This window comes from Papaver somniferum, chromosome 3 (assembly GCF_003573695.1).
Source record: "Papaver somniferum cultivar HN1 chromosome 3, ASM357369v1, whole genome shotgun sequence".
NCBI lineage: Eukaryota > Viridiplantae > Streptophyta > Magnoliopsida > Ranunculales > Papaveraceae > Papaver > Papaver somniferum.
The window spans coordinates 149,984,326-150,002,326 of record NC_039360.1 but is presented as its reverse complement, the minus strand read 5'-3'; the positions used below and the strand labels follow the sequence as shown (position 1 = coordinate 150,002,326).

Below are 18,001 nucleotides of genomic sequence, written 5' to 3'. Positions count from 1 at the left end.
TAGACCAAGAAAAATAAATGGGGTTAAGTGTTCGATAAGAATAGCCAGCGTCAACATGAAAGATAGCATAGATTTGACCCTTCAGATAAGAGATGGCATAATGCAATCTCCCCCTTATAATGCAGTTTCACTTTTATGGGCAGTAAACCGAAGAAAACCAAGTAGTTTGATCCCCTCGCATCAAGCATGATCCTAACGTTAGGTTGGGGCAATTGGATTGGGTTGGTCAAGGCCGATTCTGACACACCGATTCCGACAGAGGCTAGAGTTTTTTTTTTTTTTTTTTTTTTGAGCTTGTATGTATAAAACGTTTTTTCTTCTTCTTTGCAATTTCCCTTTCAAAAGAATAAGTTAAAAGGGCATTGGAAATGAGATCCAAAATCTTCTCAGCTTTGGAAAAAATAGGGCTGTGATGGTCCAAATAACTCTCTCTGGAGTCTAGAAACAGACAGAAAACAGATTCCTCCCAGCTCTAGAGAGCGTCCATCCACACAACCAAACCCCACGGAAAGACTCGATACCCTTAAAAAATGACAGACTGTTCCTTCATACTACCCATGAATATACGTATCTAGGGAGTTATGTTTTTTTTTCTAATTTTGGTTTTGGAATATTCAAAAAGAGTGTAGAGAACAGAATTATTATATAAATACTGCGCATCTTCCCTTTTCTTTTTCTAATGCGCCATTTCTTATCTCTTTCTCCTCTTTTTTTGACTTGAGACCTTGATAATGAACGATAAACAAAAAGATGCAGACTTTTGAAAGAACTCAAACATCAGTTAGTGAAAAGCCATCAGAGATCAACTAATAAATATATTATTATATTATTCACTAAATAGAGAGAAGAAAGAGTGGGGGAATTGGATTCTGAAATTACAACATGAATTTGTTCAGTTTCCTTCCCCCTTCCTCCGCATAGTAAAAGAAAGACAATGACAAGTCAACAATTATGTCCTGCTTCTTTTATCCAACTAAAACGATTTCCAAAGCATCAGGAAAAAAAAAACAAATTAACAGAACAGAAACGATAAACTAAAACCATTCAAGATGGAGTCTGTGACAGAGTCAGTCAAGCAACACAATAGGTCCAATGCTCATCTTCCTCGCCAACAACAGCAGCAACAGAGTTGTTATTGTAATCCTCGTCTGGATAGTAATCACCATAGTAGTCCCCACCGCCATTGTCATTATTATTCTTCTCATAAAATGAAGCAGCAGCTGCGATATTGGCAAGATATGGCATGTTATGGAAGGAGCGAGCAAAGCTGCTCACCAATGTGTCACGGGCAAGCTCATCGTCATCGCTGTCTTCCCCGTGAATACACTCCTCTACACGGTGCTTGAGCGTCTCAAACATCATCTCTGGCTCATGCTGCATCACCCTTAGGACCTCTCCGCAAGACAACCCTGGCACCGCTCGCGTCACTGCGAAGCTGTGCGGTCCATCGCTCTGTGATACACGTACCACACTTGGGCCGCCGAACAGGTTGTGTAATCCTCCAAGAGCCTCCTGGTAAGCCCCGCCTAAAAACATCCCCAAATAATAACCAGCACCACCGCCACTACCTAAGATCCCTCCTTCACCTTCCAATTCATGAAGAGGTAAACTAGTTTCTCCTCCAATGAATCTATCAACCTTCCCATCACTGTCACAAGTAAGATCAGATAAAACCCCTTTGACAACAGGCTTCTCATCAAGCCTTTGAATTGGAACAATTGGGAACTGCTGTCCAATTCCCCAGAAATCAGGGACCGAAGTGAATACAGAGAGATTCACATGGTATGTGCGAACAGGATCAGAAGTACCAATTGCCTTCGAAACCAACTCTGATATATTATCAATAGAAGCAAGATGTTCAAGGCTTAAAGATCCTTCTTTGAATTGATCAACACACCTTTGTTTCAACTGATCAGCATAGACCAAACAAGTCTCGTAATCTCCACGGACTGCAGCTGCAGTCAGGCTGCGGTAATCCGATAGGGAGTCATCAGTAAGCCCATTGGCTAAGTAATGCAATCCAAGACCAAGAGAATCCAATGTTGGGGCAACAGGTGCACTTGCAGAGACAGCTTCAAAGATAAGAACGGAATGATGAGAAACAAGGGCTCTCCCACTTTCACTACAGATCACTGGATGCTTCACAAATTTCCGGTCACAGGCATTTCGAATTGACTGAACGACAGCAGAAGCATACTCCTCTAATCCATAACCAACTGAATTATCTGAATCAGGAGATTGTGATCCATCATAATCAATACCCAGACCTCCACCAACATCAATAACACGCATATCGGCACCAAGACGAACCAATTCACAGTAAATCTGGGTAGCTTCCCCAACACCATCAGCTAACAATGAGGTCGAAGGAATCTGAGATCCTATGTGAAAATGCAAGAGCTGAAGGCAATCAAGCATTCCATTTTGTTCAAGTTTCTTGGCAACACCGAGAATCTGCATAGTGTTCAATCCAAATTTTCCTTTTTCCCCTGAAGTTGCTCCAAAATGACCAGCATGTTTGGTTCTGAGCTTGGCTCTCATGCCAATAACAGGACGCACAACGAGCTTTTTGCTCATCTCTATAACCAAATCAAGCTCTTCTTCTTGCTCAAGAACAATCACAGTATTCAAAGCAAGTTTACGTGCAGCCAAAGCAAGTGAGATATATTCTGCATCCTTGTAACCATTACAGATCAATAAAGCTTCAGGGTTTCCTTTGCACAGACAACTCATAGCCAAAAGAAGCTCAGGTTTCGACCCAGCTTCAAGACCAAACCTATAAGTTGTTCCAAATTCAACAATATCTTCAACCATATACCTATCTTGATTACATTTCACTGGATAAACACCCTGGTAATGAGAACCATAGCTCTGCGACTGAATCGCAAAATCAAAAGCAGATTGAAGAGACTCAAGCCGATTCTTAAGAACGTCAGGAAGTCGAACAATTAAAGGAAGCTGCAAACCTAATCCACCACGGGATTTCGGCTCAGAAACTTTCTTAACAACTTTCATTAAATCAATTTCTTGATGAGGTAATGTTTCCAATCCATGGGGACGAACAGTGATATTACCAGATGAATTAACTGAGAAATATGGAGCTCCCCAGCCATTGATTTTGTATAGAGAGGCTGAGTGAGATGGTGACCAAGGAGAAGGAAGGGGTAACTCGAGTAGGGACGATACCACAGTGGTGTTTGTTAACGGTAGGAGTGGTGCGTCGGAAAATGCTTCCGGGAGCACCACCGGAAGAGAGCTATCCCCGGCGACGATAGCGTAACCAGGAGGAAAGGTTGCAGCATCTACGCAACACGCTAGGGCAGGCATCTCTTCCCAAAATTAAAAGTAAATGAAGAGAAAAAAGAAAAATCTAAAAAGGGTTTGATTCAGTGGTTGTAATAAAAGGGGGCTTTAAAACCCGCCGAGGCCTAAGCCCCGGCTACCCCCCCAAAAGAAGCAGAAGAAGACGAAGAACCTGGAGTTAGACCCTAACTTAGCTTTACAGAACTCAGTATAACCCACAACTAACGTTCAGAAGAATCTGAAAAAAAAACACGGGAAGCCGAATCACCGTACCTGATTTGCCCGTCAGACGAGCAAACCTTTTTGCTTTTCTTTTTTCTGTGAGGAAAGATCAAACTTTTTTGTTTTTTTGCCGAAAACTTGATAAACAGAGAACAAGATTTTCAATACAAATCAAAATCAAAACAGATTCAGAATTTATAACGATGGGAAAATTGACTAAAATCACAAATTAATCCTTGGAAATCGAATAGAAAGAGATACCTGAGATTCGGGCGAAGAGAACGGATATGAAGAAGGTGGAATGAACGACGACCAAAACAAGAGAAGAGATTGGAATTCAAAACGAAACGTAACGCAAAACAGATTAGAGACAGGGATGAAAATGAAGAAAAACTAGGGTTTCTGTTTTGATTTTCCTCTCTTCGATGTTTTTGATTTTTATCGGTAAAATGATAAACTGAGCGAGAATTGTATGGGAAATGAAGTGCCTTTATATAGGATTCAGATACTGAAATTTCTGGTAAGAAATTAATTAAAAAAAGTATCCATCTTTCGTTTTTCAAATACTCGTGATTAGTTTCTCATTTTCTCGTGATATTTAACTAATCCGCGTCTAGCAGCCGCGTGGCTATGCATAACTGGGCCCCTCTTATTTGATGAGACACACCAATAACTTTAGGTATTAGCCCATGCGATAGCTTGACCTTGAGCTGGTGGACTAGAGCCTCAGTTTTGCTTGGATAGCGGATCCGTTGTGCTCAACACGATGAAAAGCGCAACTCTAGCGATGGCAGCCGATAAAAGATGGCATAGACTACTATTTTCTAATATGAGGTCTAGATTTAACAGACAAAGTCCTTGTGGTTGATTGACCCCAAATCATATCATTCACCCATTTTTGTTCGACTCGTTTCAACTTTCAAGTATGGTGTACTAACTACGTGTACTTTCAAGTTCGATTGGCTTCACGAGCGTCAAAAACCAGATTCAAGTTAGGTGTATAACAGTCATATTTTTGGTACGAAATGAAAATGATTTGTGGCGTGAGATTTTCTTATCTATTAGAAAAATCCCCCAAGATTTCAAAACCATTTGTTGTTGTCTTCAAAATATCAACAGCCCTTTTTTATTTAACTTTTTTCTTTTTTTTTTTCGAAAAAAAAAATAATATGGGAAGAGAAAAAAAAAATCTACAAACAAATAATGGTCGGTACGACCCTATAAAAAAAAGACTACAACTACACGCCAACATTCTCCTCTCAATGAAAAAGAACTTGTTTTTTTTATATATATATAAGAAAACAGAGAAGCTGTCAAAAACAACAGCTACCTCAAGGGTACAATAGGGTGTTCAGCTGGGCTAGTGTTAGCACCAAGCCGAACCACCTCATTGGTACATAGTAGTATTGTTTTCACCGATTATCGAAATATCTAAAGACTGAAGAGTGTCAAATAACTCTTGGAGGTTATGACCTTTCCAGTTGAAGTTTTCTAGATAATTAGACTGAATAGAAAGTTTAGCTAATTTTATTGCCGATAAGTTTTGGTGCTGCTCCACTTTGGTTAAGTTTCCTAGGACAAAATCAATGGCTTCAAAATTTCCTCCTTGCATCCGGTGGAATCCTAGGTGGTATCCTCCTTGCACTTCCTTTTGGTAACCTTCTTTAATTGCTTGCAGTGTTGCATCTTCTTAAGCCTCAAAATTTATGTTGGATTTGTGCAGTTCCTTCCCCCACTCCAGAGCTAGCTCCGCTCCTGTTGCTGCCCTGTTGAGACCAGTGGTACTGTCCTTGAAGTTTCTTGCTCCCATGCAGTTCCCTAATAAAGACATGACAATTAGAGCAAAGTTAGTGTACAAATAGATATCACCATTAGCATTATTTGATATGACTTCCACAGTATTAATGCTAATAGTGATCCCAAAATTTTCCTTATGGGTTCTTATCAGTCTGTCAGATATGTCAGTCTGATTATTTTGATAAAAGAGGTTATTTAGAATGTGACGTGGGTTGTGCACCACTCTGTTGAAGGAGCATAGGTGCTGAGTGATCTTATTAGCAGTAATGTCAGCAGTAGGAGTGATGTTTCTGAAAACAAAATCGCATCTGGCTTTCCAGATAAACCAACATACAGTGGCAAAGGTGGCATTCCAGCTAGCAAGAGGAGCATTTGGAGTGAACCAATTACTAAGTCAATCATGAAAGGAAGAGAAGTTGCTGAATAGATGATGATTGATGCCAAAAAGCTTCATCCAGATATCACACCTCTTCTGACTCCTCTCTGTCGAGAAAACAAGAAATTCAAAAGGATTTACGGAGGTCTTTATGGTTGGAATCGCTCTTGCGAATCGAACTTCAAAGATACCGAGGAAAACCTGTGTAGAAAGTCACTTGAATGTGATCGTGTTTATCAAAAATACTTCTTGTTAGAAGAGAAACTTGCAAAAATTGAAGCAAGGATTAATTCCCAGCAAGCAAGTTTTGATGACAGAGAAGGCGCGTATCTCGCTCGAGAAAAACGCCTTGAGGTTGATTTAGTTGTTGCTCTTGCTAAAATCAAGATGTTGGAAGATGACTTGAAAAATTTCAATACTAGTTCAAGCAAATTAACCACTATGCTATGAGAAAGTAAAAATCATCGTGATACACGAGGATTGGGCTATAAGGGAATAGATGCTCCAAGTACTAGCAAAGAGGTAAAATTTGTCAAGGCTAGTGATTTTTCTCAACAAAAGGTTTCCACTGATGGAAAAAGTGAAATACCTTCATCGACAGTTAAGGTTCAAAAGAGCAAAGTATATCAACCTCCAAAGTCAGCACACGCGGATGGAGGTAAGAACATTCCTTATGTTTGCCACTATTGCGGAAATAAAGGTCACCTGGAAAGGAGATGTCGTTTCCGTATAAGGAATGAGAAACTTCATGATGTTCTTGTTTGGGCATCACAAGAAGTTGTGAAACCAAGATCATATGTTAAGACTAATCCCCTTAACATTACATGTTGTAACTGTCCAACATTTAGGCAAAGGAATCAGTGCTCTAATAAACCTAGGTTTGCCTATAAACGTCATACAAATTCTTTTCACAATCATAATAGTTATCAAAAGGATAACTTCGTAAAGACGAAGACAAGATCCGATGCTCCCAGTTGGAGAAAGACTAACTTGCAAAAGAATAGTCAATCCGATTCTCTTCCGGAATTATAGAAAATACTAATGGGAAGAAGGTTCTGATTGCTCCTAAACGCACTCAGAAGTGGAGACCAAAGAAAGTCAATGATGTTTTGAGTGTGAAAAGGAATGATCTCCCGGAAAATTCCATGACTATGGAGAAGGCAATATCCATGATGTTGGAACTTAAAAAGTTCTTTGGAAACTTGGATTTGGATGTGAAAGGTTCTAAAAGCGATCTCTTACATGATAATCCGAAAGTCACTTGTGGTGAGCAAGACATTCCTCACCTCAACACAACTTGATTTTTTTGTTAGTGCATCCTCACCAAGGAATACCCTGCTATGTATACGGTGAGGGAAGCACTAGAATTTGGGCGCACAGATTATGTTCGGTAAGGCTGTAGAATTCGATTGGATTCTTCCAAAAAGGAATGTCTATAAACTTGAGCAAGATTTTTGTTTGCTTAGAGTACTTATAATGATCCATGTACCTTGCTTATAGTTCATTTCTACCTACCTTGATCTGTGTTTAAGGTTCTTAAATGTTTAGGTTTGAAAATAATAGTTCGGGATGTTTGGACTTCATGGTACACATACCGGGTATGCATACCATCATTTAAAATCAAAATTCAGGGATTTTAGTACGCATACCCGTTTTCATACTGCTCCAGGTCATGAAAATTCGTTTGCAAACCGGTATGCATACTTGACCGCAGACGTCGATATTCGGTAAACTTGTTTGGCCGTAACTTCTTCGTCCGAACTCGGAATTACCTCATTCTTTTTTATTTCTCTTTTTGAATTCCCCTAAAAATGGAGATGAGAATTCTTAAATTTGGATGAGTTAAGATTGGTCTTTGTCCCGTCTCTTGTTTTTGAGTGTTGTGCTCCGTTTCATCGCACTTGTTCCACTTTTCTTGGACTTGGGAACTTGGATTCTTGGAGTACTACTCTTCTAAGCTCATTTGTAGCTATTACAAGAATGATGTTGGTGAATCACAAAGAAGAAGTTCAAGAATGGGCAGTAGTACGCATTATTATGGGATATGCCCAATCATCTTATGTGAACTATGATGTTTGGTCTTTATTGACTTTGTATGTTCTTCTTTATTAAGAAAATCTTTTTATACGCCTTTGGTATCTATTCTTGGTGTAAATCCGTGCGAAAAAGATTGATTCTACCTTCTAAGGACAAAGATTGAGTTTGCAGTATTAATCTTTACTGGTTTTATATATTGCACATTGTTACGGGATATGTTGTTTACATCCGTGAACCTTGACTGTCCCATATTTGTTCAAAAGTTAACTCTATTATATGTCGGTATGAAAGTATTGATAAAAGAAAGAATGAACTTTTGACTACAAAAGTTAAGCCTATTATGTCATTATGCAAATATTGATGGAAGATAGGATGAACTTTTATTTACAAAGATTAAAGTCTATTATATGTCATTGTGCAAATAGTGATAAAAAATAGAATGAATCTTTGTTTATTCCGCGGTATTGATCTTCCCTGATCCATATCTTTATGTAAATACTGTGCGGCTCCGTAAGTTTTCTTATGTGAGCATTTACAATTAAATTAATCATGGGTTCTCTTGTGGTTAATTTAATTGAGATTTTTTTATACAAATTCATATTCTTATGTGATTTGTTAATGTCCAAAGAAATCCTTCTTTTCTTGTGAAAGTAAGGTCGCTCTTGTTGTTCTTTCGGGAGTGACATTTTATGGGGGAGAGTTCTTAATTGAACTTGTGCTTAATTGAAAAATCTTTGTGGGGAGTGCGGCTGTGGAATATTACAGGGGTTATCTTATAAACTCCTTGATGAATGCATTTAGTTTCGGCTATATGATTGCATCTAAAAAGGTTGATATGTGTTTTTCTTTTGGTCATGAAGTATCTCTATGGAAATTTCATTAGGATCCCACTAATTTTCGTACCTTTGCCAATGTTATTGACAAAAAGGGGGAGAATTAATGTGTAGTTCACACTACAAATACATATGGTTTTCGGATCATGATGTAAGGGGGAGTGGTTTTCATGTGAGATAAAGTATTGACTAAGGGGGAGTGATACATATCACCATAGTATTGTTGTCGAAGTTGTGATACAATTGAACTTTGATGTTGTATAATAATACTATGACACTGTATAACAATGATTGAGAGATATTCTTTTCTCATTGTTATAGCTACGGATCTTCAACAACGAGATGTTGAATTGAATACCTTTAGAATCATTGGAGTACTTGGAAATGACGAAGATTTCGAGTAATGTTGAAGAACCAAGGAGATCAAGCATTTGGATGAGAAGCTACAAAGTTTATTTATTTTGTATTCCATATGTATTGATAGTTTTTCCACTAAACTTGACAAGGGGGGGATTGTTAGAGCACTGCTTGGTCGAACTCGCAAGCGTTGCTATCTCAAGCTTGTTTTTCAAGTTTAGTTTCCAAAACTATAAGTCTTGATTTCTAGTCTACTTATAGATAAGTCTCGGATTAGGATAGTAAGTGTAGTTGAGCCTTAGACTCCACGCGTTCATCATATGAAGACGAAGAACTACTCAAAGAACTTGTGGAACTTCATCAACAAAAGGTATGTGGAGACTTGAATTTATCTATCACTCAAAAGTCTATCTATTCTATCTCCTATTTTGAAACAAAAGTCGTATTGCTATATAGACTTCGATTATATGCATTTGCTATTTCGAGACGAGTTTATCTCGCTTATCTATTTCTCGAAATATGTGTTGGTAAGCTTTCGCTTTGGCCAAGTTCATCTTTACTCGTGACAAAAGTCATGTTGATTATTTCAATAATTTGAAAATCGCTTTGATGAAAAATACTTTGTGAATAACAACTATGTAACATCCTCTAAGAAAGTTTCAATGATTGAAATGAGAGTTTAGAACATGTAACCATTTTTGGATATAAACATAGTGTGTTCTCACATTTGTGTAAAAGTCCAAAACCGGGAACCCAGAGTATGCGTACCCGTACGTGTACTGGCGGTTGTTGGAAATCCGGGTAAGTATGCGTACCCGTATGCATACTGGCGGAAAGTTCACGTCCGTGAATTTCTGCTGGAGTTTGAAAGTAAAAACAAACTCAATTCGGTTACTTAAGTACGCGTACCTGTTCACATACTTAGGTAGGTTACTTTCTAACATCGGTTTGTTCATGAACTAAAACATTTTTATAATAAGGAGTGTAATCTTTGCAAACCATGGCTATAATGTTTATGAATCGATTCGAGTGAATCAAAACCGATTTTGTTTCGAGTGTGTCTTATATACTTCTATGAGATTTAAGCAATTGAAAAACTCTCTAACTAGTTCATTTGCGTCATTTGAACTAGTTATGGTGAAGATGAATCAGGTTGATATGAAAGTGCTCATATGGCTAACCATTGGTTAACTATTGTTGAACCAACTAAGTGTACACGTTTAGGCACGGTTACTCAAACCTAAATGAAGTTACATTTCATTTGTGTATAACAAGCTAAGTTCGATCTAACGGTTGAAAGATATTAGCTTAAATCTAATCAGGTTTTCATCTAACGGTGAATATTGAATGCTTTGTTACCAAGGTAACTTATATTGCAAACCCTGATTTGGAGACTATATAAAGGAGAACTCTAGCAACTGGGAAACCTAATCCCCACACCTCCTGTGTGATACTAGTTGTATAAGCTAGAGTCGATTCTCCTTTAACCTTAGGTTTTTCACGAAACCCTGTAGGTTAACGACTTAAAGACTTCATTGGGATTGTGAAGCCAGACCCAACTATTTTCTCTGTAGTTGCGTGATCTCATCTTGCTATTTTTATCATGATTGGGTGCAATTGTAAGATTGGATTGAGATTTATATCTCCGATAGGCAAGATATAAAAGTAGTCACAAAAACCTTCGTCTCATCGTTTGTGATTCCATAATATCTTGCTCGCTAGTCGATTAAGATTATTGTGAGGTGATTGATATTTTTAGGCTGTTCTTCGGGATTATAAGTCCGGTATATCAATAGGTTCATGTTCACCTTGATTTATCAAAAGACGGAACAAAACCCGTAGATATTTCTGTGGGAGACAGATTTATCTATTCTTATAGACTTTTCTGTGTGAGACAGATTTGTTTATCAAGTCTTCGACTTTGGGTCGTAGCAACTCTTAGTTGTGGGTGAGATCAGCTAAGGGAATCAAGTGCGTAGTATCCTGCTGGGATCAGAGACGTAAGGAACGCAATTGTACCTTGAATCAGTGTGAGATTGATTAGGGTTCAACTACAGTCCAGACCGAAGTTAGTTTGTAGTAGGCTAGTGTTTGTAGCGACTTAATACAGCGTGGTGTTCAATATGGACTAGGTCCCGGGGTTTTTGTGTATTTGCGGTTTCCTTGATAACAAAATTTCGGGTGTTTGTGTTATTTCTTTTCCGCATTATATTTTGTTATATAATTGAAATATCACAGGTTGTGCGTTGAATCGATAAATTGGTAAATACATCCTTTGGTTGTTGATTGAAATTGATTGATCCTTGAACATTGGTCTTTGGTACCATTCAAGTTACCTCTCTTATATTCAATCGGGCTCGCAAATTATTATTTGTTTGATTGCAGATTGAATTGAGAGATTGAGATATAACTCTTTGATATACTTTTCTTAAGATTGAGTCTGACTGTCTAGTTGATTCTCTTGAAAGTATATTGGAGTTAGTCCTTACAGATTGCTAAGCGAAATATTGGGTGAGGTTGTTATACCCCCACTTTTTCAACAATGCCATGAGCACATTTCCAGATAAAGAGGTGAATAATTGGAGAGGTATCCATATTCCATATCCCCCCCCCAATGGGGAAGTGGGAGGATCATTAGCATATTTATCAACTATCTGCTTGTCATAAAGAGACTTAACAGTCAAATTACGCTTGTTGGATATGCTCCAAATTATCTTGTCATCCACCTCATTATCATGAGTAGTGAGTTGTACGGCATTTTGAACCAGTAGCATTGAGAAGTTGATTGATAGTGAGGGCAGTTAGGAGGTTTTGTCAGAAAGTTCTCATGCCCATCAATCCATCTATCTTCACAAATGTGGATTTGGATTACCTTTACAACCTTCTATATGTAATATTTTTGGATATTGGCAATACCTTCAAGAATACCTTTCCAGATCCAAGAGTCAGTAGGCTTTGGCTTAGTTTCCATTCTTATCACTTCCTAGTTAGAAAAATGAGAAGCCTAGTTAGAAAAGTAAGAAGCCTTCATAGAACAATCCCCAGAGAATATGGTTCAGTTATTAATCTCCATGCAATTTTTGTGATCACAGCATTGTTAAAGAGCTCCATGTTCTTGAACCCTAGACCGCCTAGCTCTTTGGGTTTGTTCACAACATCTCAGGCAATATAATACAATATTTTTGGTTTGTCTTGCTCCTTGTTCCAAAAGAAGTCCCTCTGGATAGAGTTTATCTCTTTGTAGGTAGCTTTTGGAAGCTTGAAACAGTTCATTTAGTAGATGCTAGAAGTGGAGGTGACAGATTGAATCATAGTGACTTTCCCAGCAATAGACAGAGTAGATTTCCAACCAGCTAGTCTGAACTTTAACTTCTCAATGCAAGGTTTAAAGACTTGCACTTTGCTTCTTTTGGTGAAAATAGGTGAGTGCAAGTATTTATCCTTTAATTCAATCCTCTGAACCTTCATAAAAGTGCTGATTTTGTTAGCAATATCAGAAGCAGTATTCTTGCTGAAGAAAATGCCAGACTCGGAGAAATTGATCATCTTCCTAGAGATTATGCTGAAGTCCTAGAACACCTTGACTAAGTTATTGCATTCTTTCATGTTGGATTGACAGAAGATCATACAATCATCAACAAAAAGAAGACGTCTAATAGCAGAAGGTTATGAAAAAGAACTTGCTCAGAGGATCATCTGCCCAAAGGTTATGAAAAAGAACTTGCGAAAAATTATAAGAACTAAAAGTATCGCTAATAAAGCACAAACTTGCACATACTGTATTATATCCAATCAATGGTTAATTGTTCTAAAATCCATTTTAATCATTGAAACATTCTTAGAAGACGGGAATAGCCGTCTCACACAAACTAGTAGCTTCAAAGCAATTTCCAAGTGACCAATAGATCAATACGAAACATTCCGAGTCTACATCAAATGGTTGTCTCACACAAATCATGTAAGATGTTACCAGGCGATTTTCGCATGATCATCTTTTGACTTTCGTCAAGAATAAAAGATGAACTTGGTTAAAGCGAAAGCTTACCAACATATATTTCGAGAAATATGTAAGCGAGTTGAACTCAGCTCAAAATATCAAATGTGTATAAAATAAAGTCTATATAGTTATACGACTTTTGTCTCAATGGGAGATATAATAGAAATAGACTTCTGAGTGATAGATGAATTCAAGTCTCCACATAGCTTTTGTTGACGAAGTTCCACAAGATCCCCTTAGTAGTTCTTCGTCTTCAATCGATGAACGCCGTGAAGTCTAAAACTCAACTACACATTCTATCATAATCTGAGACATGGCTATAAGTAGACAAGAAATCAAGACTTATAGTTTTGACAAATAAACTTGACAAACAAGCTTGAGATAGCAACGCTTGCGAGTTCAACCGAGCAGTGCTCTAACAACTTTATCCTCTTCAGAGAGCAAGTCTAACGGACTAGTTGGAATTATATCTCTATTAATAGACCCTAAAAGAGTATAATGTGTGTTGGCTTGGTCTGGAGTAGCATTATCATGATACATAGAAGTTGAGCCAGAAAAAGAATTAGTCTGATATAGAAAACCAACTGGTTCTAATGTTATGGACTTGCCTTTGATATATAGGTCCTGGACTAAGCTTTCTTGAGTCGAAAATTTTGAATTTAAGTTGCCCTTTTTAGAAAACAAATTTTCGCGCCAAGCCTGATTTTCCGAAGAATTTTCAAACGTAGAAAATTCTTCTTTCCTAATTTTCGCTGATGAGCCGGTGAACACAGAATTTCCTAAATTAACGAGATAAGAATCCTCCTATATTTTAGCTTGAATTCTAACTTTCTGGTGAGTTGCATCAGGTTTTCCATCATGAAGAAGCATCTTATCCACTGATATCAGAAAAATAAACCAACAAAGGAAATCATGTATGTCCCAAAAACGAAGTGGCAAACTTTATTGCAGACAAATTTTCTAATTTAACAAATTTTCATCTTATCCATTGATGAAATAGTGCTCTCTTAACCTCAATCCAAATACCATCGTATAAATCAACTTTAATATTATCAGTTGGAATGGAATTCACTGTAGGCCGCCAAGGAGTAAGCCAAACAGTCATGCATGCCTATCTTTTTATTTCAATGATGAGGTGAAAAAAATAGCCTTGTTTCGTTCGAATGGAAGAACGTTAAAATCATTGTTGATATGAAATCTAACTGAAGTCTCTTGCCCAATATGATCCCAATTAAACATAGCTCCAGAAGATTGATCATCAGAGCAGTGTTCCAATTACCTTTAGTCTTAAATCCCAAAACATCCTCAAACATGACATTAATTACCCCCTTGCTCTGGTATATTTGTAGTAGGAATTATATTTTCTTCAATAACATTCTATAAGCCTACTACAAATCTTTTCCATCTTTTAGAACTCTTCTCAGCTTGGAAAACCATGAATTTAGGTGAATCCTTGTAGCTAGGAATATATAACTTGATAATATCACTATAATAATTTGATCCTCTGTGAACAAATATAAGTTTCTCCCTAGACCCTAAATCCGATGACCAGTTGCCATTGAACTTACGCTTAGAGCTCCTCTGTGAACAAAAAAAAAAGATATGTAACAACATGTTGAGTGATTAAAATTCGAATATCAATATTTCTGTTCCTAGTCTCCTAATGCAAACCCCAAGTTTTGAGCCTCCTTGAGTCTTTGAGAATAGAAAAGACTTGTACTCACAATAAACACGAAAAACCGAAGAAGAGATTTTTCCAGTGATTTTTTCCTTGATAACTTTTGCCGATCCTATGAACCATCTGATATATTTGAAGAATTTGATACCCCTCCTCGAACAACCTCTGACCATGACCTAGACCGTTGCCTTGTTGAACCCCTCGAACCATTAATCCTATGCTCCCATGTGCTCCTAAATGCGAAAAAAACCTTAATCTTCATCCGATTCATAGTATCTTTCATGGTTAAACTTCTGAACTGACTGATGAGGCGAAAAACCTCCTTCGCAAAATTCAGTCAATCTCTCTCCTTACTGAAGTATATTTTATTATCCTCCCTCTTTTATCTTTTCCCGTTCAAAAAACAAACTATAAGCAAGTTTTATAATTAAACCCTCTCACTCCCAATGAGATCTTATAACAAATTGTCAAGCTACATGCAATTGCAATCATATGCCCCCGATTTATCGAAAGATGAATAAGCTTAGTCACGATTTATAAAAATCAATCCAAAGAGGTCACTAGTTTGGTGTAGAAACAATGATGTAGTTATTATATGACAAAAATTACATGCAAACTATACCACTAATAAAAAGTATAATCAAAATCCAAAACGTAATGTTTGCACTCAATTAAACTCATAATATGACGACTAGCAATATCAAATATAAGCAGGGTTATCTCTGAAATTCAACGACCTTGTGCCAAAGAGCACAAAACGCCCTTTTACGCGAATTTTTTGTTTTCACACATGTAGTCATTTGCTCTCCAAATAATATCTACTGTATAATATTGAAATGATGTAATTTATGGCGTGCAACTTAAGAGCAATATTAATAAGTCAAGATTTTTCCATTAAAAATGAAAATGAACAAATTTTAACAACTGTTAAGGAAGGAATTGATTGACTTACTAGGTCTTCTTATCCCTAATCATCTCCCAAATTATCTACACCTTCATTTCCCATGTGGCTTATATTATCACGGTCATGGACATTGACATTTTCATTTATAGCATTCTCATGACCTACATCATGAACCCCTTCGATTTCCAACTGATGAGGTTCCAATTATATTACTGCCTTTTTAATGACAAACTTATGTATCGCTCCCGCTTGAAATTGTACAAATGCATCACTTTTTTCCTTGCGTTTACGTCTAGCATGTCCACTTTCACCCGGTACAACCGTCTTAGTACAAATTTTTACATTGAAGAAAAGGGTTAGATTTAGAGAAGACAAACTAATAGGATATTAATCAATCAAAAAAACCATTTTGCAGTTAACACAAAAGCGACGATAATATTACAAGGTATCATATCAGAAGCTCCCAGTAAGATATCAAAAAAAAAAAAAAAATCAGTTGATAAAATTCAAATATGAAAAATATCCACCAAGATCAGTTAACCAAATTGAAATATCAAACGCATCCAGTAAGATATCAACAAATTGAAATCAACAAAAAAAAATCAAGTTAATTAACTAAGTACTAAACCAATAACCAAAAGCGCAACTAGTCTGCAAGTGATTATAACTACTAAACTATATAAGACTATAAGAGATTAACAACTACAAAGCTACCAAAGTACCTACTTTTTCCTTCTTGGCTTTCTCGAATCTCGGCTAGAGTTTTCTTTATCGTCTAGGGTTTTATTTATCTTATATATACTTGTCTTGATAGTTTAAGGAAGAAGCGTTAACTTTGCAATATAATTATTAATAAATATTAGGATCTTCGGATCGATCATGCATGCCTAAAATATAGTAGGCCACCCAAAATATATCCCACCATGCTTAAACCAAAATTTCCATCCATGTGTCGTCGCCCAAGGATCCCCCTTCAGAACCTGGCCTGAATATAAGGAATAATAATATTGATAGACTTCTACCGAGCTAACTTTATCAATTTAAAAATAAGTTATCGGGATAGAATATACAGATAATCAAAAACTTTCATTATCTGGTTCACAAAGGAGTCACACTGTTATAAGCCTTTTGCAAAATGGTTACTTGTCCATTAACTGGAGTGTTATGGGACTATATATAATTAACTTTTACACTGCAATTACCTAATTTTCTATAAACATTGGGTACAAGATTGTTAAATTATATTGACCTTCTATGGTTCACCGCTTCCCTTGTAGTATTTAGCGAACTCCAACTCAGTTCAGGATCGTTACATGGCATTCAGTTAAAGGGTTCACCGCTTTCCCTCCACGGTTTAATGAAGCTTGAACCGTCACCATCGTCCCTTCATCACCACATTCAACTAGTTAAGTTAAATGAGGGAGGGTCTTTTGGTTTTTATTCAAAAGTGTTAAATCAAAATTATCTTGTTAACACTAATTAAAGATATGACCATTTTGTAAAACCAATTAAGACAGTTTGACCATTTTGTAAAATACCCTCTCTTTTTTTAATCACGTCTACCTAATTGTTACTCGTTTGCGAGGTCTATCATTAAATCTTCATATAGCGCTGGTCGTCCATATATCGAATTATATATGGTACATGACCGAGATATTGGAATACGTTATGCCCGCGCATTAATCATGTGCCAACTAATATAAAACTAGTGTTATTACTAAAATCAAATTAATCAGAACTTTGAATGATCTAAGTCAAGTTACGTACAAATATGACTATGATTGGGAGGAACACATGTTAAAATCATAAAGAACACACGTCAGAATTTTATAAAGTTCCTCTATCTGAATTACTAATCTCTAAAATATTGTGTTTTTCAAAATATAAAAAGTATTCTAAACTTCACTAACGACCAATTAAGTTCTAGGTGGCCGTCATTTCACAAAGAAAAAATCCTAAAAACCCATAATAATTTGAGTTGAACTAATTTGCCCATATCTCTTTGACGAGAGGAATCAGTGCTCCTGAAAACGGTGTAACAACTCTAATCGGAGTTCAACGAATCTGAAAATATTTTAACGATCTTAAATCATACTCGACGATCTGAAATGTGCTACAGAAGGTTAGTTATCCACCAATCAAAAACCCAAGACAATTTGGAATAATGAACCTTCTTGGGAAATGAGGTAACAAACATGAAAGCAACGGAGTAATACCAAATAAAGCTTGACGAACCCGAAAAATAATGTAGAAGATCAATGTCGCAACTAGGAAAAGGTAAATAAGAAAACTGTTGGGTAAATAAGAAAACTGTTGGGTAATCAAATAATGGGATAAGTACTAAACCGGAGAAAATCAAATAGTGCGGATAAGTACTAAACCGGGGAAAATCAAATAGTGGGGATATGGAAAAACGAAGGGTCCGTTTTTCCTTGTTAGTATTAGCAATACAAGACGTAACTTATTACATTTAGTTGTAATGTCATGCATAAAAACT

General features: G+C 36.8%; 1 protein-coding gene across 1 annotated transcript; it reads right to left on the bottom strand.

Moving 5' to 3' along the window:
• Nucleotides 1–798: 798 nt before the first annotated feature.
• On the bottom strand, nt 799–4,008 carry LOC113357666 (arginine decarboxylase-like). Its single transcript, XM_026601108.1, has one exon. The coding sequence runs from the start codon at nt 3,325–3,327 to the stop codon at nt 1,072–1,074; it is 2,256 nt and encodes a 751-aa protein (XP_026456893.1). The 5' UTR covers nt 3,328–4,008; the 3' UTR covers nt 799–1,071.
• Nucleotides 4,009–18,001: the final 13,993 nt, after the last annotated feature.

Bases quoted from the DNA above. Each gene is read 5' to 3' on its own strand.
- LOC113357666 (XM_026601108.1), bottom strand. From the start codon at position 3,327: ATGCCTGCCCTAGCGTGTTGCGTAGATGCTGCAACCTTTCCTCCTGGT.